This window comes from Miscanthus floridulus, unplaced genomic scaffold, assembly GCF_019320115.1.
Source record: "Miscanthus floridulus cultivar M001 unplaced genomic scaffold, ASM1932011v1 fs_103_2_3, whole genome shotgun sequence".
NCBI lineage: Eukaryota > Viridiplantae > Streptophyta > Magnoliopsida > Poales > Poaceae > Miscanthus > Miscanthus floridulus.
In genome coordinates this window covers 13438-37354 of record NW_027096180.1, presented here as the reverse complement: position 1 = coordinate 37354, position 23917 = coordinate 13438, and the positions used below count along the sequence as shown (strand labels likewise).

Sequence of the window (23917 nt, the reverse complement as noted above, 5' to 3'; positions counted from 1 at the left end):
AGGGATTGTACAGATGATTTGATGGCAAGTAATCATGACTTGGAAGAGATCTCGGTATAGGATATTTTAATTCTGAAAATGGCGGCATTATTATGTTAGGATCTTGCCGATGGATTATTGTTTCGGTATCTTAACCATAATCAGGGCAAGAGTGGTTGGAAATTATGCGATATTTACTGAGGTGCGTGAATCAGGACTAGATTTGATTAGATTTGATAACAGATCAAGTTTTGGCTTGGAGGATGAGTTACAGTAATTGGGCGAAGGCAAACGTTATCTAAAGTAAATTTTGGAGCATTAATGGTTTTATACTCCAAAATTGGGGGGCATGTGTTGACACCGTTTTTTGCACGTGTCAAAATGATCAGAGTGGGCTAATCGGCAGGAGGAAAGTTACTGTATACACTGACAGCCAATGAAAATCAGCTTGTAAAGATGGTTGCCGATGAATGGTGGTGATCGATGGAAAGGTTAATTTAGACTCGGGCGTTGCCGATAAGGTTGGAGATGTTATTGTCGATGCCGATGAAGAAAGGCTTGAAAACTACTGCCGATAAAATAGGAAGTATGCCGATGGAAAGGAGGTCGGTGAGAATTCCATCGTAATTGAGGCGGACAGAGAAATAGATAGGAGTTGATTTCCTTTTCTATATTTGTTAGAGTATGATTCATGTAAGAGTCACGTGTTTCCTTAGATATGGACTTGGTGTCCTAGTCGTATTTGGTTATGTCTCTTTAGAACAGGGTATAAATATAGATTGAGGGGCAATGTAATATATATATCAATCAATATCAAAACCAATTTTTACTCCTATTTGCATCTACTTACTTTTCGGCGACTTCGTCAATTTGTATATTTTTCCTTTTTACGAGTTCTCATTGATTCGGCGAGTTGCATCGCTTCAGTGCGACCTTCGGCGATTCTCGAGTTCCGCGTGAGTACCTCTTGGCCGTGACTTCCGGGCGTATCGCTGTTGTCAGGACCAAAGTGCTCGTATCTTCATCCTTGTCGATTAATAGGTCAAATCGACTGGCACGCTTTGGATATCGATTCGGGTATTAGCCCTTTGTGTTTGCAGATCCACTTTTGCATCAACAAAAGGAGAAGAAGAGAAAAACAGAAAATGAAGAAAAGGGAGGAAGCCTCGCTAAGGCCTAGGCCTGCTCGGCTTCACAGCCCAGCCAGCCCCACCGCACTAGCCAGCCCAACAGGCCAGCCCTGCCAGCGCGCAGCAGCAGGCCGGCCCACGAGCTCGCGCAGGCCTAGCAGCCAGCCCGCACGCCGCTCACGCCCACGTGCCTCCCCGCCTTCGCTTGCAGCCGCTGCCACACGGGCCCCGCATGTCAGCCTTCCCTGTTCATCTTCTCCGCGCTCACCGCAACCGCCTCCGACCAAGCCCCGACAGCCCTGGCAGGAGCGGGCCAGGGGGTCACGCCCGGGGCATGGCCCTATCTCCTTGGCGATGTGCCCACGCAACCTCGCACCTCTGTAGGATGCATCGCATGCCTCTCCACCGATCGATCGCCGTCCACCATGGAAGCTTAGAGCTCGGCTATAAAAGCCCGACCTCGGTTGCCCTAGCGCCCTGAGCTCTTAGCGCTCCACCGCCACTTTGTGGCCACCCTCTGCACACCCGAGCCAAGAGAGAGAGCCAAGAGAGGAAGAAGGAAGGGAGAGGGAGAAAGAAGAAGGAGGCGCCGACGGAGCACCTTCGAAGCCGCCAGAGCAAGGACAACGCCACGACGCTGCACGGCGCTGCATGGCTTCCAGAACTACACGGCCTCAAACCGCCACTGCATCGCCACCCTATTGTCGTCGACACCAACGGTGAGCCCCCTCCCAGTCTCTCCCTGCCTACCGCCGGGCCTCACCTTATCGGCCATGGCGCTCCACACCGGGAGCGCATAGGCTAGGGCCATCTCCGGCCTCTGGGAACACACGCACCCATGCGCACACCCGTGACCACGCCGTGACCGCCCCGCTGGAGCCCTGTAGTTCACCCGCGCGCCTTGCCGTCGTCACCATGTCACCGTGGCCGCCGGGGAGCCCCTACCGGCCACCTAGAAGCCTGAAGCCCCGCCTTGAGCCCTGGACGCCCTCGCCGTGTCCCCACGGATCCGTAGAAGCTTACACACCCCACCAGGACACTTCACCATGGCCGTAGCCACCTCACCAGTGCCGCCGTCGTGCCCGGAAGACTGCCGCCGTGGCCGGCACACCATGGGACCCCGCATGCCATGGTAACCCCACCAATGAAGACGCCAAGGCTCGGTGGAGCTTCCACCCACGTCAATTGCGCACTAGCGCCACCACGGAGGCTCACCAGCGAGCTCGCCGCCGGCAAGAGCATGGCCGCAGGAGAAACAGGGGAACACCCCCCCTCGCTGGCAACCCGCGCATGCACCCGGTGCACATGGACTGCGCCTGAGAGAAGAAGGGTGGACTCAGTCCACCGTAGACCTATCTGCGGTCCATGGACGAGCGTCTCTTGGTCCACCGTGAGCCACGCTCACGCCCACAGCCGAAGACCATAGCCCAGTGGAGGCCCGCAGCTATGACGTGGCAGCGCCACAGCTTGCCACGTGTCCGGCTCGGCCCAGCCCAACCCAAGCCCACCAGAGCCCGTTTGAGACCTAGCCCATGTTGACCGTTGACCGGTCAATGTTGACCATTGACCTGGCCCCACATGTCAATGGCACGGACACTCTGGACCCACATGTCAGATGCTGACATCACACGGGACCCACATGTCAGAAGCCAACACAGCCGGGGTGGCGTCATGCTGATGTCATGATGACATCAGCTGCTGACGTCAGCAGCACTGGCCCCACACATCAGTGACCCTGACCATTGAACATAGACCGTTGACCGTTGACTCACCGTTGACTGACGTTGACTTTGACCAGACCCACATTTCAGTGACCCAAGAGTCCCTAGACCCACCTGTCGGAACTAATGACGTTGCTGATGTCATGCTGACGTCAGCTGGACCCCACCTGTCAGCTCGGAACCGAGATGATGATGTCATGCTGACGTCATGCTAACGTTAGCATGCCACATGGACCAGTCACAGTGTGACACGTGTCAGCCCAGAATTAATTCGGCCTTTTCCATTTTTAGAAATGATTTAAACCTCGGAAATTCATAACTAATTCATATGACCTCAGAAAAATACGAAACTAGGACCAAAATTTATCTAAAATCAAGCTCTACGCAATGAACCCATGTTTGAGTGCATTTGGCTCTTTTGAATTTTCATTGCTTCTTTGTGCTATTTTATAGACGTCGCTAACGCGACTATAATGCGATCATTTGCAGACTCGGAGGAGAACCAGACAGACGAGGATCGTGAGTACCATGAGGAGAATGGAGACAACTACACTAAAGGTGCCACATCCCACCCAATCTCGTAGCACCTATTACGCATGGCTAATATAGAACTGCTATTGCTTTACTTTATTGACACTATGATAGGACTTGCATGGTAGTATGCTTACTTGATGGCCTCTACCTTGACGCAACCTTACCCCTGCATACCCTGCTATTAGGCTAAACACACGCTTACTACTATATTTCATTGCTTGTACTTCTACTATGCTTATACAACATTAATGCGTGGTGTTATCTGGACTATGGGGAGAGTGCTGCGTGTGTGACTTGGGTGTGTGGAGGGTGAGGGTTGTGTCGACCAAGTTGGAGTATACAACAAGCCTAGGGCAAGTCTTGCCATGTGGTGCTACCTGGGCACCCCTGGAATGGATACCTGTGGTGGGTAAATGGTATATGAGGTGGTCCTGGGTGTGAACCTGTGATGGGAGGAGCCCGGGATGGAGGTGCTATGGTGGCACGGTAAATGAAAATCCTGATGAAGACATTCTGGCTTGGTCACCCCTAAGGACTTACTAGTACTCAGATTCACCAGGAAGCCTTACGTACCACTCGCCCTATATAGTGCGGGACGGCTGGACTACTTGGTAGGATATTGCCACTACTGCTAGGTTGATAGCGGACAATGTAAGGAGGTACGGGGCACGGAGGATTTCCCCCACACCCTTTCGAGACTTCATGGAGACCTTGTGGACTCAGCTCATGACTCACAGTTTTAGCCACCCCTGACTAGACTTGGGGTGTACCAGGGCTGAATGGTAGAGTGGCATTATCCTAGGCTAGCAAGCGGCCGGAATCAGCCTAGTTGACGATGGTCAGCGAGGAAGGCTGATCTTGTGGTTATGTAAAACCTCTGCAGAGTGTATGGTTGATCGATTGATACATGTTCCGACTCATCGGCTATGGACCTTTCCTGGGTTTCGCTTAAACTAGATAGCGAGATGAGTCCTTCTCTTCTTCCCCCGTGAGAGAGTGTCGGTCGTAGCCAGGGGCTATGGGCCTTGAAGCAGTGCCAAGAGGGAGTTGGCCTGTCGACTGAGTGATGGTATGGTGTTGATGGAGATGGTGGTATATTGATCCCAGGATCGAAACCTGGCTCAGAAAAAGGGAAAGGGGGTGGATGGTGTGTGGGAATGGTGTTAAAACTTGACCAACTATTATTATATACTTGATATGCTACTGCATAGGAAATCCCAGCCTTATAGGTTCCTTTGATTATATCCAACTTGCATCCAATTTCCACAAAGCAATGCTCATAGGGTTGGGAGTGGCCAGTACAAATCGTACTGATAAATTTTGGCACACAGGTTCTGCTGAGGAGTATAGCTCCGAGGAGTTTGACGGTTGAGGGGTTCGTGCCTACGCTCGAGTTTGGTGATCTTATCTTCAAGCTGTTCTGAATGAATGCTACTTTTGGTTCCGCCAATGCGGCGATGTAATAATTTATGTAATTCCGCACTATTTGTACTCTGATATTATCGTTGTATGGATGTGATATTCGACTGGAATTTGGGTAATATGACCTACAACGGTCTTATTACACTTCGACGTTGTGGATTTCCCTTCGCGGAAATCGGGTCGCTTCAATTAGAGCCCAGCCAAACGCGCTCTTTGTATAGAATGACACCCTGGCGCAGACTAAACGGAGGTCGTGACGCTGAATCATGAGTCAATTGGGTCAACAAACTCGTATCTTTAGAGTTTGTGGAGTACCACTGCTGTAGGGATGCCAACCATTCATGGGTAGGCAAGGACAGAGCCAGAAGAGTCTCTTGATGCGGTCGCCTTGATAATGCATCAGCGATAGTGTTTTCCTCGCCGTGGCGATAAACGATGTGGTAATGGAGTCCCAAAAGATGGGTGAAGACCTTCTGTTGCCATGGAGTTTGGAGCCATTGTTCATTGAGGTGAATGAGGCTCTTCTGGTCTGTGTGTATGATGAACTCTGACTACAACAAGTAATGGCGCTAACTATCGACAGCCATAAGAATCGTCAAGTACTCTTTTTCATAGACTGACAGACCCTGATTGCGAGGCCCAAGTGCCTTACTGATATAAGCCAGAGGGTGTCCGTGCTATTGCAGAACGGCGCCTACACCAAGTCCAGAAGCATCAGTCTTGACCTCAAAGGGAATCGAGAAATCGGGAAGCGCCAACACCGGTGCTGAGGATAGAGCTATTTTGAGGGACTAAAACACCGACTCATGAACGGATGTCCACACAAAGAGGGAGTCCTTCTTGAGTAAATCATTCAGTGGCTTCACGATGACCCCAAAATGGCAGACAAACTTCCGATAATAGCCGGCAAGGCCGAGGAATCCCCAAAGAGCATGGACTAAGGAAGGGGTGGGCCAATCCTGGATGGCCTGCACCTTGGCTGGGTCGGTTGCTAGACCTAAACTGCTTATCACATGGCCTAAATAAGAAACCTGCCGCTGAGCGAACTTGCACTTAGATAACTGGATCTTCCATTTGTCTGCTGCTAGCCACTGGAAAACCAGAGCCGCATGCTACACATGCTCCCCATAAGATCGGCTGTAGATCAATATATCATCGAAAAAGACTATCACATAGCGATAGAGCCTAGGGGCCAGTGTCACATTCATAGCACCCTAGAACGTGCAAGGAGCACCAGTCAAGCCAAATGCCATCACTCTGAATTCATACTGGCCGAGGTGGGTTTGAAACGCGGTCTTGTGCTCTTCATCAGTTTGGAGCAAGATTTGATGGAACCCAGCCCGAAGATCCAAATTAGTGAACCAACTGGCATTGGATAACTCATCCATCAACTTGTTAAACACTGGCACTAGGAATTTGGACTTGGCTGTGAGGGCATGAAGTGACGAAAGTCCACATAAAATCTGTATGAGCCATCCTTCTTCTTGACTAAGAGCACTAGAGAGGAGAAGGCACTTGAGCTTGGCTATATAATCCCCTGAGACAACATATCATTGACCTATCGCCTGATTTCATCTTTGAGGCTAGGGGGGTAACGGTATGGATGAATGAATACTGGACTAGCTCTGGGCAGCAACGGTATAGAGTGGTTGCACGCTCTAGAAGGTGGCAAGTCCATAGGTGGAGTGAACAAGTCTGGAAAGGAATCAACAAGAGCTTGTATCTCAGCTAGGAGTTCCTGGCCGGCAGAAGATGAAGTTATGGCGGTATCAGACTCTTGACAGAGCTGAAGAAGCAACTGAGTAGGTGGCTCCTCGTCGAGACCTTACAACAGCACTGAATCACCATGATAGGGAATAGATAACCACTTCTGCTGCCAATGGACGTGCATTGGGCTAAAGGCTAACAGCCAGTCCATACCCACAATAGCGTCAAAGGCTGACAAAGGAAGAACTCTGAAATCATAATAGAAGGTGCACTGAGCCAATGTCCACGGTACGTGGCGTAGAATTCCAGAGCTCTGCAATAAGCCGCCACCAGCAACTTGCACTTGAGTCAATTGTGGAGTAAGAACAGCTGAAGATAGTTTGGCAGCCAATGATTCACTGAGAAAAGACGTCGAACTACCGGAATCAATAAGAATGAGAGCTGGATGGCCAACTACTGTCCCAAAAAATTTGATAGTACGAGCAGCACAAGCACCAAGAGCAACAGCTTTGGAGATGGCAACAAACAACTGCTCGGTGACCGGTGTCTCTGGATGTTCAGAACAAGCATCCTCAGAATCATCAAATGAGTCCCAAAGAGCTTCCACTGCTAGTAACACTTTAGGAGGGCATGTGTGATCCCTACTCCACTTGGCACCACACTTGTAACAAAGACCCAATGCCTTCCTATACGCCTTGATGGCCTGAAGTTTAGGATCAATACTTGAAGAAGGCTTGGCTGCAGGTGCTGCCACAGCGAGACTCGAAGCCGATGCTGGGCCCTTGTCAGCACGCGGTGGCAGCTATAGTGGCAACGGCGTCTTGGAAGGGTGCTGGAACTTGGATGAAGCATACCAATCACCAGTGCAAGAATGCTTGGCCGGTCTGGCAGCCCCCACTTTCTCCTACAACAATGCCAACACATAAGTAGCATCGAGGTTTTGCGGACGCTGAACCAACACAATTGCCTTAATTTCTGGGAACAACCTATCAATAAAACACATGGTATAATAGACAGGGTTGGTGGAATTGGAGTAGGCTAAAAGCTGATCCAGTAATTCAGTAAAGCGGGTGACATAATCTGAGACAATGGCAAGCTGTTTGATGGAGAACAGCTTACAGATCAACAGCTCGTGTTGGTCACGATCGAAACGATCATGCAACAACTGACAGAAGTTAGACCAAGTAGCATTGCGAATTTGGGTTTCGATGGACTGGAACCGGCGTGCTGCAGGACCCTCCAGATAATGTTCAGACACACTGATCCACAAAGACTCCTCCACGCCATACATAGCAAAATACTTCTCACAACGGCAACGCCACAAGCATGGATTATCACCGTCGAATTTTGGAAAAGGAAGCTTGGGAAGGCGACCTGATGCAGAGGAGTTGTGATAGAGATCGGGTGGCTTTTGTGGGGTAAAATTGGGTGGAAGGGTAGGAAGAGGCTGAAAAGCTTGTGGAGCTAACAAAATTGGTGGATAAATGTAACACCTCTGGTGTTATGAGCTTGCTTAGCACCTAGGTTAATGTCTAAGAGAAATTAGCAAAACAAGTTTTTAGGTTTAAAAATTTAAAAACACACATGAAATGATAAACGAATCTTGTGTGACTCGCTTTCGTGAATAGAGGAAACAAATAAGTGTCGTTAATCAACTTGCCTCGGTGCTTAATAACTTTTAAATAATCTTGGGGACAAAAGTTGTTTAGGGTTTGTTTTGGAAAAAGTATGAAGAAAGTGCTTAAAATGCCTGATAGCAAATAAATAGTTAATGTCTTGTTTATTTGATTAAGCATAAAAAATAATTTTTTATAAACAAAAATAAAATATAACTTGTATTTGGTACTTAAATAAAATTTGAAGTACAAGTTTAGTAGACGAGAATGCAACTTTTGTTTTAGTGAGTGAAAGTTGTTTAATAGTAAATCTGATAGCTTGGGAATCAAACCTGAAATTTAGAACGAGAGCTCATCGAGAATTGGTAGGAACTTGAGTTTATGTTAAAAGTATCGATCTTTGGTGAATTGTATTGAACAAACGGGTTAAATAATCCCTAGATGTTTATTTCTATGAGTTAGTATGAAGTATGGGCTATGTCATGATATACTTGTTAGTTGAAATCGATAAGGTTTAGACCCTTTAAAAATTACGGCAAAAGTGTTAATGGTTGTTTAGTTCAAGCAGGACTCTCGTCCTTTCTAAGTCTGTAACGATAATCGACAATGACATTTTGACATTTAAATTCCAACAAAAATGATTAAGCAATTTTTATATATTGGAGCACTATTGGTTGCCCCAAGGTGAGCACTCAAGAATGGTGTAGGTTGTAGTCGTGTTGAGTGTCACGTGGATCTCAGAAAAATTTGCCTAAGTTCATTAGAACATGCTGCGAGCTCTGTGTCAACGCTTTGACGCGAACCGGAACTTCGAGGACGAACTCATCTTGGCACGCTTGTATCTTCCTCTCAGGTGGCACTTTTGTTGTGTGGATTGCTCCGTTAGATAGCTGATAAGATCACCTTTAGAGTCATGGAATTAGTTGAACCTCAATCGTGATCGTTAGTAGTTTTTGCGTCGCTTTAAAAAGTGTGCTCATCACCGTTCGGCCGCTGGCTCCATAGGCGCGGTCACCACGTGCACGCTATCGTGGCCGACCGTTCCTGGCTAGGGTCGTGCCGTGGTTAGCCTTGGGGGCTGACGGCCGCTTGTCAGGCTGGAGGTGGCCTGGGTCGCCTCCATGAGCCGCATGCGCTGGTCGGTTGTCGCGGCGTGGCCGTCGTAAGCGCAATGGTGGCCCAAAACGTTGCCGCGCAGTCACCGAAGCGACGTGGCACCCATCGGACCGCTCGAACCACCCACCTAGCCAAGAACCTGGGTATCGCGGACGTCTACCACATCATAATGCCACACCGTTGTGTGCGCCTGGCCGCGCGTGGACACGCCTTAATGGCTCTATCCGGTCGTAGGCCACCGCGCTAATGTCCACAGATTTAACGCGTGGCCGTGGCACCTCGGCTCAGTTCTGCTCTCTCCCCTTTCGTTCTCGCGCGTGCAGCTACCATGGCCACTGCGAAGCTTGAGCTCGCCACCTCTCTGCGCCTTCCCGCGCTCGACCACCTGCCTCACCGCCTCCGCCTCGCTCTCCTCTGTGTCCCGCGCATGCTCGTCGGCCTTCACCGAGACGGGATCCGCCATGTACCACGCCGCCGCGATGTGTGCGCGTGGCCGGGCCATCATGCCTCGCCCCTGGCAGAGCCGTGCCCCCTTTGGAGCCATGCGAGTCCAGTGATGCTCCGGCGCCTCTCCTCGGCTCGCGCCATCGCCAGCAACGCCGCTGCCGTTGTGCCGATGCTCACCGCTGTCGCCCCACACATGGTCGGGCCACCCCCAGCCATGCTCGGCTGAGCCACCGCTGCTAGGCCATGGCTACGGTCGCTGCCACCCCCGCACCACCCTCGCCGCCGGCTGCTCGCCCAGCCGGCCGAATCAGCCGTCGGCCGACTCGTTCGTGTACTCCTCTGCTCTGGAAGAGAGAGGGAGTATGTGTTCAAATAAAAAGTAGTCCGGGGTTCCTAAGGTGAATCTCTTAACACAAGTAAATAGTGCCAAATAGTGTCTTTGAACTGCGAGTGGAAATAGTAAGAAGTACAGAGGCCTCGGCGCAAATTGGTGCCGCCGCCGCTGGGCTTCCCACCGTGGGCCGCCCTGCTCGCACTGGGCTGTGGCCTGCCTGGCCACCTGGGCTGCCCACGCCCGTTACCATCGCCGCTGGGCTGCGCCTGGCAACAGGCCACGCGCCTGTGGGCCGAGCCTAGCCGCTCAGGCCCTTTTCTTTTTGTGTCGTTTTTCTTTTGTTTTGTTAATTCAGTGCTCTTCAAAAATTGAAAATAAATCATAGAAAATCTTAAAAATGCCAAACTCATTTTGTTAGACTCCTTTTGAGTAGACCTATGCTGTGGGCTAATAATATCATGTGCTTTAGTTAAAGTTTTTATAGATTAAATCCTTGCTTAATAATGTTTTATATAATAAAATTGTGAAACCAATTTTGTTAGGCTCCTAAAATCATGATCTATCTATTAGCGTAATTGGTTTATCTAGTTTTAAAATATTTTCAGGGTTGCTCTAATTATTTTAAAATGTTTAATATTATTAAAATGTAAACTTGTAGAAATTTTTGTGGCAAAACGGTGATAGTGTTAGCTTTAAAAATTTTACAGTAAATTCCTAATATTATTAGTTGCTCGCTGTAATTTTTGTAACTCCAGAATAATTAGTTTGCTAGATACATAATGATGCCCTGTTTCGAATAAATATAAAATCATTAGAATGGAATAAAGAAATAACTTGGGTTTATATAACTCAAACACTCAGGGGGAAATAACGTCTTGTTCAACAATGTGGATACATAGCCTAAGTACGATCATCGTTAGAACTAGCTCGTTAGCTTAAGAGGCGTAATCGTATTTTAAGAGTTGCGATCGCCGTTGATTATTTACATCGCTACGTTGCATCCACGGATATCATAATAGGGACAACGATGGATCATGGAGTCGTTTGGAGTAGCGGAAGCAGATGGTGACTTGATGATCATGTCACCATGATAAAAAGCTAACTTGGTTATATTTTACACAGACAAGCCTTGGTGCATAACCCCTATTATTCTGCACTTTATTTTATGCTTGTGCATTAAGTTTAAGGAATAGGATGAAATCCACTTGCATATATATATATCCTTATCCTATGAGTCTTACTAGTATGACAGACTCGGGTTGCGTTGTTTCGCCTATGTCGATTGAGGACTGCCCGTTGCTGTGGATGGTAGTCAGGTCACAGACTTATTATCCTGAGCACATACTTACTTATGCGAGCGAGAAGACTTGTTACTCCCTTGTCGTGGATTTTGGCTCTTTTTGGACCGACTTTTAGGTGGTTTTTGGGTGAAGGTCCAAGCACCGCATTGAGTTCAGGACTCAGGTACGGGGGCTTGGAGTCCAAGTTTGGACGGGGACCTAGACCCCTTGACAGGAGAGTGGTGAGTTGGTCTTGCTTGTGCCTGAGGTACAAGCGGGGCGTGTATTTCGGAGTACCCAGCTGGGATACATTGGTTCATGAATCGCCGCGTGATACGGTACGACATGACTATGATCTAGCACCGTAGTAAGAACTGGAACATGAAAGAAGGTACAATGGTTCTGATTGTTTACCACCTGCTTAAAAGTAGCATAGGTGCTTACATAGAATGGTAGTTAATGAATCAATATGGACTGCTAATAAAAGTTGAATATAAGGACGCATGTTTAGTAATGCTCCTGCAGATGCAATAAACCCACAAGCCAGATAGCCTTGCATATCCTTAGAGTCTTTTTTTCTCCTGACGGGTAAGTCTTGCGGAGTATAATTGAGTATTCAGGGTTTGTTCTACCCTGTTGCAGGTGACAGGAACGTGTGGAGCTGACACTTGTGTGTGGAAAACCTCCTGGCGGACACAGCGAGGATTTCCTTTATATTACGGACATAGAGTTTATTTGAAACTTCCACCCAAAATGCTTTACAATGGAAAAACTTATAACCTGTTATGATGTATATAGCGGATCATCATGTTAATATTTAACTTATCATTAAATGATTTTATTTTCGCAGAAACTCTGATAATATGTTTATGTTCCGCTGTTATAAACAATAAATATTATACTCTGATGTTGCATGAAAAGTGATGTAAAAAATGGCTAAAATGTTGTAAGTTTTATTCTCCCATTTGTGATCCTATAAAAAATATGGATTTTTCGGTTCTCCCATGGGGTGTGCTCGACAGAACTGCCTGATGTAGCTCACCTTTGGGTGCTTAGTGTTTAGTGAAAGACAAGCACCTCTGTAAATATGTTATTTCGGACGATTCTACCACAATAAATTGGTGGAACAGACGATGGGAGGGAAAATTGGGTTGAACAGGATGGGGAGAAGTAAAATTTGGGGGAATTGGGCTGGGTTGAGAAAAATTCTATGAAGTGAAGTATGGCGGGTGAAATTTGGGTGGATTTGGTTGCGGTGGTGGAAAATTAGTAGGCAGTGGATATGGAGGATGGAAAGTAGGCTGCACAGGCCAAATTGGAGAGCGTGGAGGAACGATGACGGGCGTAGGACGATCGGAAACAACGACAGTAGACGAAATCGGAGGAGGGTAAGGTTCAGACGTCGTACCATTGGCCGGGATATGGCTCCAGGTCGTGACAACCCCGGAACCAGTACCCGGTGGAATCGATGTAGAGCAGTGCCAGTTGGGCCCGTCGGCGGGGTTTCCGACAGTAGGGCGCACGGCCGCTGACGAAGGGGACAGCGAAGGACCGAACTGGCGAGACGTCGAATTCCCCAGCGCGTGGTCCCAGTTGGCGGAGATGTGCTTCACCTCGAGCTTGAGGTCGTCCACCAGCGCCTCCACCTTCGGCCGCCAGGTACCGAGATCCGTAGCCACCGCCTCCAGCGCCGTGACACGGCTATCGCGCTCGTCGTTGATGTGGACGAGCCGAAGCGTTTCTAGATCGGAGCAGGCGGACTCCAAGGTGGTGAGGCGGTCGTCGACCGCCGAATCGCGAGCTTTGCGGTCGTGGTCCAAGTCGGAGAAACGACGCTCCCATTTCTCATCCTGCTCGTCGAATCGACGATTGAGCTTGTCGAGTACCAGCTTAAAGTTTGGATCCATGGCACCCTGAGCGCGGCGGAGCCTGGTGTAGTGCTCGTGCGGCTGCGCGCGGGTTCCAGATCGGTGCTAGTCTGATACCAATTGTGAGTAACAACTAGGAATCGAAATGCTTGGGAAGGAAGAAGAAGTACAGTAACGATGAATGCTTAGAATAGTAGAAGCAAGTTTACGGTTTACAGGTTTCGTATCCCTCTCGCTCACTGCTCTCTGATAATATACTCGATAACGCTTGCCACATGGGCCCGAACACCTTGGAGTAGGGCCGCGCGTGCCTCTTGGGCCTTGGCGTCGGAGGCGCATTGTTGCCATCGCTGCATCCAGGGATGACAGAGCCATCGGCAGGTGCAGGATCAGTAGTAGTGCTGACACTATGCCCGACCCTCCTTATCTTTTTTCTTTCCTCGGTTCATTTCGCACATAGTAGGTGTCTTCTCCTTAGGCCTTGGGTTTCTTGAACTAATCAGAGGAATTGCGTCGCGCGTTTGTTGTTGTGGTTTCATCTTGAATTGAAATATCACATTTAGGTTTTCGATTGGATTTTGGTGTGATTGTAAGATGTACGGCATGGAAGAACCCTAGAATCGATAGACCGTACCTGACCGAGTTGATTTTGAATGGGATTATGCCCCACAGCTACTGTGGCTACAATAGGACTATATAAGACACGGCTTTGATGTTGGGTGCTGGTCTCGAACAGAAGCTTCAATCTTTGTGTATGTCACGGTTAATCTGAAAATGAGTAGTAGTATCGGTACACTGGTGTTTCTAATTTTGATTTGGGGTCTAAATCTTATCATTATTGTTAGTAAATCTGCTAGTTTTCCTTGTAATGGCTAGGTGTTTTAGCAGCCTGCGTGAGGCTTGGTTTGGGATCATCATTGCTATAGTCCACTTTAGCAAACTGCTCTGCTTAAATTCAGAAGCACAAAATTGTTTATTGTATATATGTTTTATATCATTACTGTGCATTTATGCCCATTTGAACAATCGTTGCATCATTTCTTTCATTCACGTGGCATTGGTGCAGACTGCAGACTAGGCAAGTAGGAAGTAGAACTGGGAACCTTTAATCTGGAGATTAAAAAAATCATTCTTTGTGTTACTGTTACATCAACACTCCAATTTTTGAGATTTCAGATGCCTATAGGGAGTATAGGCTAATATCTAGTAGGTAGTAGCGAGCCTTGCTCTGGCACCTAGTTCCTGGTTTGTTTTTTTATGTTCATTTGGCACATTTGTGTGTTCTCTTCAGTGCTCTGATTTCTTAATCCAAATTTCCAAACCATGCAAACAAATTTTTTTAGTATCTTGGTTCCACTGAGTTCTGCTTCCGCTTTACCCTGGAATGATGGACTCATGGACATCGTTGATCAATTAGATTCAAGAAGATGTATGCCCACACCTAACATGGCTACGATAAAAGACTCTTCACTTTTATGTTAGGAACAGGTTCAGCCCAGGATATTGAAATATTTTCTGTATGACATGGTTGAACTGCAAACAACGAACAGTACAAGAATCTGTATTTCAGCACATAACTGGCCATTTTTTGCCATACTTTTCACCTTTGTTTCATGATTAACTAATGTGTACTGCATGTCATTCTAAATATCATGTTCTGAAAATAGATGTGGGTTTAGGAAGTTTTGGAGAAAAGATTGAATCAAAACAAGACTTGGATAAAAACTGTGTTTTCCGATGTCTATTTGTCTTAGCCTGAACATTAGGATTCCCCCAGCGCATAGAACTCCTTGTTTATAACATTGTATAAGTCTATCAAGTTAACTGTCTATTTTTCATTCAGTTATAACTTTCTCTCTGTATCTCTATCTATCTATCTATCTATCTATCTATCTATCTATCTATCTATCTATCTATCTCTCACTTTGTTGCAGAGAGTCTGACATCATGCAAGGTCTCATTCCCTTTCTCTTCAGAACCTAAATGAAATATACCTTCCACTTCACTCTCTCTCTCTCTCTTTCTCTGGCACCTAAACCTGAGTTTCATTCCGTTTTTTTCCTCATCAGTTCATTTCGCACATAAATGTCTTTTCCTTAGGCATTGGGTTTCTTCAACCAATCCGAGGAATTGCTTCGCACGTTTGTTGTTGTGGTTTCAACTTAAACCGAGATGTTACATACTTACATTTATGATTTCGATTGGATTTTGGTGTGATTGTAAGATGTATGGGTCATGGAAGAACCCTATAATCGATAGACACCGCACCTGACCGAGTAGATTTTGAATGGGATTGTGCCCCACGGATAATGTGGCTACAATATTACCATATAATATACGGCTTTGATGTTCAGTGCTGGTTTCGAATGGAAGTTTTGATTTTTTTTTGTGTGTATTTCATGGTTAATCTGAAAATGAGTAGTACTATCAGTGCACTGGTGTTAGTAAATCTGGTAGTTTTCCTTGTAACAGCCAGGTGTTTTAGCAGCCTACATGAGGCTTGACTTGGGATTATCATTGCTGTAGTCCACTTTATATCCTGATGTTTAGGGCTCTGCTCTGCTCTCCTTAAATTCAGAAGCACAAAATTGATTTTGCTTATTGTATATATGTTTTGGTATGTTACTGTGCATTTAGGCCATTTGAACAATTGTTGCATCTTTTCTTTCATTCATGTGGCATTTGTGCAGACTGCAGACTAGGAAAGTAGGAAGTACAACTGGGAGCCTTTAATCTGACGAACACAACAAATTTCTCTCTGTGTTTCAGATGTCTATAGGCTAATATCTAGTAGGCAGGAGAGAGCCTTGCTCTGGCACGTGGCACCGAGTTCCTTGCATATTTACTTGGTTCATTTGGTACATCTGTGCCTTTTCTTCACTGCTATGATTTCTTTAAATCCAAAGTTTCAAACCAAGCAAAGAAATATTGTTAGTATCTTGTTTCCACTGAGTTCTGCTTCCGCTATGCCCTGGAATAGATGGGCCTTTCATTGATCAGGTAGATTCAAGAAGTATGCCCACACCTAACATGGCTATGATAAAAGAGTCCAATTTTATGTTAGGTGGGGGTTCAGCCTAGGATATTGAAATATTTTCTATATGCCATGGTTGATCAGCAAACGGTACAAGAACATGCATTTTTTCAGCATATAATTGGTCATTTTTGCCATAGTTTTCACCTTTGTTCCATGCTTCACTAATGTATCATGTTCTGAAAATAAAGATGGGTTTAGGCTGGGTTGCAGAAAAGTTTGAATTGAAACAAGACTTGGGTAAAAACTATGTTTTTCAGGTGTCTATCTCTCTTAACCTAAACATTAGGATTCACCCAGCACATAGAATTCCTTGTTTATAACAGTGTATAACAACTTAACAAGTGGCTTCAGATCTGTACTATACAATGCATACACTAAAATATTTGCAGGTTATCTAAGTTTTTTTTTTTTTGAAAAAATAGCAGGAGCACTGCTGTATCATATAAGAGGGGAAGCAGACCAGTTGCAGCAATTTGGTTCTTACATTATTAAGACCACTCAAACTCATAAACATGGAGATAAGAAAGAGGATACTCATGGTGGTAACTCTAATTTCCCCAAAGCTTTACTGAAGAGACCCATCTCTTTCTTGATTAAGTCTCTAGCAAGTTAACAATCTATTTTTCATTTTTGATTCAGTTCTTTTTTTTTTTTGAAGTAAATTTTTTGATTCAGATCTAACTTGCTCTCCTTTTTTTTACTTTGTCGCAGCGAGTCTGACATCATGCAAAGCCCTAGCAAAATCTCCGGTGCCTCTGCCTCCACTACTTTTTTTTGAAGGAACCTCTGCCTCCACTACGACCCCTGCCATGTGTGGACTTCAAGGGTGGGCAGATCTCCCAGAAGGTCTGCTCCATTCTATCGTTCCTCTGTTGAACTTCGTTGAGCTCCTCGCCTTTGCTGGCACCTGCTGCTCTTGCGTGCCGCTTTCGCCTCATACCCATCTAAATCCACATTCTGCACCTTGCTCCCACCTCTCCTCGTCCGGCCCCATATCAGTGTCCGTGCTCCTAATCTACCTTCCAGGAGTGATGATGGTCACGAGCTCCGCACATGCCAGGTCCTTGACCCAGCCAACTTGAAAAGTACCCTTCGCTGCCAGATTCCTGGAGAGACATTTGAGGAGTTGCGCTTTGCCGGCTCTTCCTATGGCCAGTTGATTTGTGGTGGTGGCAAAAAATGTCTTGTTGTCGATGTGTTCACTGGTGTGAAAGTTTTACCACCACAGCTCCCATTTGACGACGACACTTATTTCTACTCTGGCTTGCTGACAGCTCCCCTCTCATCAAATGAGTCACACCTCCTTGTCTGCGCTGCATCCAACCTGTACAGCATTCAGTCCTCCCTTCTTGACTGGCCGGTTGGAAGTGATTCTTGGTCAGAACTACGGCTCGGTGATACACAGATTGAGCAGATTGTGGAGTTCAACGGCCAGTTCATCGCGTTGGATGGCAGCTACAGGCTTCACACTCTGTCCTTGGCCCCCCAGCTTGGTCTGCAGGAGATAGCAACTGCATGGTGGGATGGCATGGATGAATGCCCGTATCCAAGGCCATGGCTCGGGGTGTGTGGCGACATGCTTCTCATGGTCGACCATTACATGACCCTTTCGTTTGATGGAGCACCTGTCAACTACAAAGCCTATCACCTCGACATGTCAACTGTACCTGCAGTTTGGGTGGAAGTGAAGAAGCTGGAGAATTACTCGGTCTTTATCGGGAGCGACCTGAGGAGCCCGGTGTTTTCTTGCGCCAGCCCCGGACGATGGAGCGGACGGAGCAACTGCTTGTACTACGGGTATTACTATCAACCCTGGGTGTTGCATGAGCTTGGTGATGATGCAGATGCTGACCTCGTGTTCAAGAGGAACTGGCACATCCGGCTGCAGCCCTTCTGGGTGTACCCAAGCATGTTGTATCGCTGATGGCAAGTGATCCATGTGCCCCATCTGCTTGTGCTGAATTCACCTTAGACTTCCTTTAGAGAACAGAAACAGAGACTTGCCATTATGGTAGTTGAGAGTTTGCAGACTTGTCGGTTTCACTAGTTTTCAGCTGTGTTTCGCTGCTATCTTTAATCTTTTGCACTAGTTCTGAACTTGTTGGTTGTGTGCTGGAAAGCCTGGAAGGCTGGAACCCATTAGTTAATTAGGTTAGATGTTCCTAAACGCGTAATGATTTGGAGCCCTGCGAGCGACTCCGTACGTCTCTTTAAAAAAACCGGCAATTGAATGAGTAGTAGAAAACGCTTTGTAATTTCTGAGCTTCCTCTGTCCCTGCAATCTGTATGACTTGAGGGCAAAAAAAAAGTTCTATGCACGAGAAATATCATACTGTCTTCACTTGGTCTATGATAATTTTGCTGCTTATGGATTACATAAACAAGTGAAACAGACGTCAGAAAGCAGATTTGAAAAGAAATTGCTCTTGAATTTTGAAGTCACTTCATGCTACTATTTTTTTTATGAGCGTGAAACAACACGGCCCAGTGGGCAGCCCAGAGGCCAGAGGTGCCCAGTGTGCAGCCCAGCCCAGGCAAAGCTTTCCCCTCCATTAATAGATAGGAAAAAGTCCACGTACCTCTCTCAGCTTTCGCGAAAATCCATTTTTTCTCCATGAACTCTAAAACCGAACAAAACAACTCCTCAACTTTTAAAACCGTTCATCTTACCTCCCTAATCTGGTTATAAGCGGTTTTTAAGGCGGTTTTATCTTTTTCTTTTTTATTTATTTCGGCAGAATCTTTGAAAAATCATAGTAAATCACAGAAAAATCATAAAATAGAAAATCTAATTTTGTTGGACTCCACATGAGTAGATCTACACAATGAATATATAATATGGTATGCTTTAGTACAAAGTTTTTGTTGTAGTTTTAGATCTATGTTTTTCCTGTAATTAATTAGAATAATTCATAGCTGCAGTTTCTATGGTCCAATTGTGGTGAAATTTTTATGGTGGCATAATTATTGTATGCTTGAACTGTAGTAAAAATTTCATACTTATTGTTACAATGAGTATGAAATTTCATACTCATTGTAACAATAAGTATAAAAATTTTACTACAGTTCAAGCATACAATAATTAGCCCACCTTCATACTCATTGTAACAATGAGTATGAAATTTTTACTACAGTTCAAGCATACAATAATTAAGCCACCATAAAAATTTTATCACAATTGGACCATAGAAACTGCAGCTATGAATTATTCTAATTAATTACAGAAAAACATAGATCTAAAGCTACAACAAAAACTTTGTACTAAAGCATACCATATTATATATTCACTGTGTAGATCTACTCATGTGGAGTTCAACAAAATTAGATTTTCTATTTTATGATTTTTCTATAATTTACTGTGATTTTTCAAAGATTCTACCGAAATAAATAAAAAAGAAAAAGACAAAACCGTCTTCAAAACCGTTTATAACCGGATAAGAAGGTAAGATGAACGGTTTTTAAAAGTTGAGGTAGATGTTTTGTCCAATTTTGAAATTTAGAAAGAAAAAACGGGTTTTCGGGAGTTGAGCGAGGCAATGTGAACTTTTCCCGAATCCATAGCCGAGGCAAAGCTTCCAGTTCCAGTGAGAGACTGCAGAGTGGCGAGTGTACGCAGTCAGCCACCCGGCTCGAAGGCGCCGGACTGTCGGAGGAGGCCCTCGCCGCCGCACCGCCATCTACCGGTCTGCCTCTGCTCACGGTCTGTCGGTCAGTCATGTACATTCATTGCCTCATTGCTCGTCTGAACCATACCCTCTCCCCCTCCGCCTCTGCCCATGTTTTGTGCGGATCCCCTAAATCCCTAACCCTAATGCAAGAACCCTTGCATTGGGTTTTTAAGCATTGGTCGGTTCTTCCAAGTATTGAAATCTTGAATAAACTGGAGGTATTTAAATCTTGGTGTTCTTACTTCACTACCGTGCAGAGGAGAGTACCATTCAGTTTTTATCGTCCTGGTTCTAAACTAAAATATTAACGGCATCTCATGTTGATGACTGTAGTAGATATTTTGTGGATCAAAACACATTTGATGTGGACTGAAAAGATTATCCATTAAATCGTTGGTGCCAAGCATATCATTTTATTGGCTGACCGGATCTGAAATGGCTACTGCATCCCCAATAGTATTGTAGCTTAGGTTTTATCCATTAAATTGTAGGAAAGCAATGTTTTAGTCATTTTTCTGTAATAGAATAGACTAATAGGATAACAATGATGATAAATCGTGTTAAGTTATTATATTCTGGTCCGCTCTTTGAAATTACTGATCGGAGGGACAGTCCTCAAAAGACTTTAAAACTGCAAGAAGGCTGGACATTTGTGTGCATTACTGCATTATCTTAGCAAAACCAGCATTATCCATGTAATCCAACCATGGACCATAACACACTTGTTTGTTTTGCAAGTTGTATTGTTTTTCATGTTCTGTTCAGCTTCATTCTTGTGCTTACAATTGACATTTTGATAAAACATATGTGCTAGCCATGTTTTCTATAAATTTACCAGTTTTGTTCCCTTTATTCTATCCAGTTCAATCTGCTAACATTTGCTTTGGGTTTACGATTTGTCACAGAGAAGCTGCTTTCACCTTGAAGTTATGTCTAAGCTTCGAGATTGGGCAGGCCTCCCAGATGGCCTGCTGCACTCCATTGTTGAATTGTTGGGGTCCTTCCCTGACCTTCTTACCTTTGCAGCCACCTGCCACCCCTGGCGCTCTGCCTTCTCATCTTACCCATCCAAATCTACCTTATACACACTCTTTCCACCTCTTCTCCTCGACCCTAATATCTCTTTCTGCTCCCCTCGCCCTTTTCCAAATGTTTCCAGAAACACCTCTGTACCCAAACGCCCATGCTACGTCATTGATCTAGCCAGCCAAGATACGTTACTTTGCTCTCAGATTCCTCTGCTTTCTATCAATTATAGAAATAACTGCCCACCAAGTGCTTTGGATGAGTTTGTTTTTTGGGGTGCTTCATTTGGCCATATGATCTTCTCCAGCAACAAAACATGTTTTCTTTTTGATGTGTTCACTGCTATTGAGGTTTCACCTCCACCACTGCCAGTTCTTGGAAACACTAAGATCTGCTATGGTGCTGCCCTCACTGGTCCTCTTGCATCTCCCAACTCACATCTCATGGTCTACACTGAGTCATACAACTTCTTTTGGCGTGTTGGTAGTAACTCTTGGTCGAAGCCCTCTCCTCGCAAGGGGACACACCACATTTGTAGTCTTTAATGGCCAGGTCTTTGGCATGAGTTTTGATCGTAGGTTGTTCATGGTGCACTTGACTCCCCAGATCCACTTACAGGAGATACAAGTTTCCTGGGGTGGAAGAAATAGCATGACCATATGGCATCTTACCGACAGTTGGCTGGTGGTGTGCGGTGACATGCTTCTCATGGTTAGCTGCCAAAATGATTTCCGAGGAAGAGGGCCTGTATTTGAAGCTTACCGTCTTGACACTTCGACTGAATTTGCAAATTGGGTGAAGGTGGAGCGGTTGGAGAAATGGGCGATATTCATCAGCAATGACTTCAGCCACTACCATGCATGAACCCAGAGAGGTGGGGAGGGAGGAGCAACTGTGTATACAGCTATGATTCTGGTTCTGGTCATTTGGTTGCATTTGAGCTGGGCAAGCCACTGCCTGAAGATGCCACCAGGTCTGATGTCTTTATTTTCGCATGTTTTGGCAGCATGGTGCAACCTATATGGATTGTCCCCAGTATGCTCTCTTTGTGCTGTGATGGCCAATGATTCCTGCTGTAAGAATTTGCCACTGGTTTTTTCTTAGAGATCTATCTGTTACTGTTGGAACATGGGTATGTCTAATTATGTAAATGGAGTATGGCGACTTATGCTTTGTACAACACTCATCACATTTTTCATGTTCTGAGCCAGCTTTATGCTTGTGCGTTTTAAGGAACTAAGTACTAGAAGCACTGTTATTTCAATGCTGTTGCTTGGAGTTGGTGACTCGGCATTTGTTTGTTCGGCACTCGTGTGGAAGCTAAGCCAGCTTTAAGCTTCAAGTTCCCAAGGTTTGAACTCTGTTATGAAAGTAAAAAAAAAAAACATTGGATAACCGACAGAAATCTTGTCAATAAATAACAATAGCCAATTGTTGTTTAGAAATTCCGAAATATCAATAAGACAAGTTGCTATTGGGTTCAGGTCTAAGCTGCATTTAAGCCTGCTACGGCCCTGGTTCACAGAGCACAGTGTGGAGATGCAACCGCTTAGGTGTGATTGCATTTGTGCTTTGTTTACTGTGCTGCGCAATGCAATCTGTATGCTTCAGGGGGAAAAAAAGGAGATATGAAGCGGAAACCAAATGTGTATAGAACAATATATAGATGTTCTCTTTACTTGGTCTATCATAATTTTGCTGCTTATGGATTACATAAACAAGTGAAACAAACGTCAGAACAGATTTGAAAAGAAATTGCTCTTAAATTTTGAAGTCACTGCAATTTTTTTTTAGAGACTTAGTAAACCACACGGCCCAGTGGGCATCCCAGAGGCCAGAGGTGCCCAGCCCAGCCCAGGCAAAAGCCTCCCCCTCCATTAATAGGTAGCCCAACTCAAACACACTGAAGCTTCCAGTGGAGAGTGGAGACTGGGGACTTGGAGAGTGTACGCAGCTGGACTGCCGGAGGAGGCCCTCGCCGCCGCAGGCCGCCGCGCCACCATCTACTGGTCTGCCTCCGCTAAGGGTCAGTCGTGTACGCCCATCGGCTCATTGCTCGTCCACACCATACACTCTCCGCCTCCGCCTCCGCCTCTATTGTTTTGTGCGGATCCCCTAAATCCCTAACCCTAATGCAAGAACGTTTGCGCTGGGTTTCTAAGCACTGCTTGGTTCTTCCTAGTATTGAAATCTTGAATGAACTAGAGGCATTTAAATATTGGTATTCTTAGTTTACTGCTGTATAAAGGGAAGGGACTAGCTAGCCCCCATTTACCGTGCAGAGGATAGTAGCATTCAGTTTTTTATTTGATTCCTTCTGGTTCTAAATCTAAACTAATAGAATATTAAGGGCATCGTGTGGTGATTGTAGTTGATATTTTGTGGATCGAACTACATTTGATCTGGACTGAAAAGATTTTTTATTGGCTGCACAGATCTAAAATGCATGGCTACTGTATCTCCAATAGTGTTAGCTTACCTTTTTATCCATTGTTAAATTGTAGGAAAGCAATGCTTTTGCTATTTTTCTGCATTCGAATAGGCTCATATGATAACTGTGATGATAAAATAATATAAATCGTGTTAAGTTATTATACTGGTCTGGCTCTTTGAAATTATTGATCGAAGCGACATACTAAGACTTTATACTGCAAGAAGGCTGGACACATTCCTAAGCATTACTGCATTATCATAGCAAAACCAGCATTATCCATGTAATCTAACCATGGTTTTACACAACAAAAATCACATGTTTATTTTGCGAGTGTATTATTTTGCATGTTCTGTTCAGCTGCATTCTTGTGCTTAGGATTGACATTTTAAGAAACCATATGCGCTAGCCATTTTTCCTATAAAGTACCAGCTTTCTTCTCATCATTCTATCAAGTTCAATCTGCTAATGTGTTTGCTTTGGGTTTACAATTTGACAGAGAGAAGCAGCTCTTCGCCTGCAAGTTATATCCAAGCTTCAAGATTGGGCAGGCCTCCTAGATGGCCTGCTGCACTCCATTGTTGAATTGTTGGGGTCCTTC

General features: G+C 45.5%; 1 protein-coding gene and 1 pseudogene across 1 annotated transcript; both read left to right on the top strand.

Moving 5' to 3' along the window:
* Positions 1–9553: 9553 nt before the first annotated feature.
* On the top strand, positions 9554–18214 carry LOC136530297 (uncharacterized; annotated as a pseudogene).
* Positions 18215–19800: 1586 nt separating this feature from the next.
* Positions 19801–22024, top strand: LOC136530296 (uncharacterized). Its single transcript, XM_066523069.1, has 2 exons — positions 19801–19891; positions 20765–22024. Exon 2 carries the CDS (start codon positions 20789–20791, stop codon positions 21428–21430), a length of 642 nt encoding a protein of 213 aa, XP_066379166.1. The 5' UTR covers positions 19801–19891; positions 20765–20788; the 3' UTR covers positions 21431–22024.
* The last annotated feature ends 1893 nt before the right edge of the window (positions 22025–23917 follow it).

Bases quoted from the DNA above. Each gene is read 5' to 3' on its own strand.
- LOC136530296 (XM_066523069.1), top strand. From the start codon at position 20,789: ATGTCTAAGCTTCGAGATTGGGCAGGCCTCCCAGATGGCCTGCTGCAC.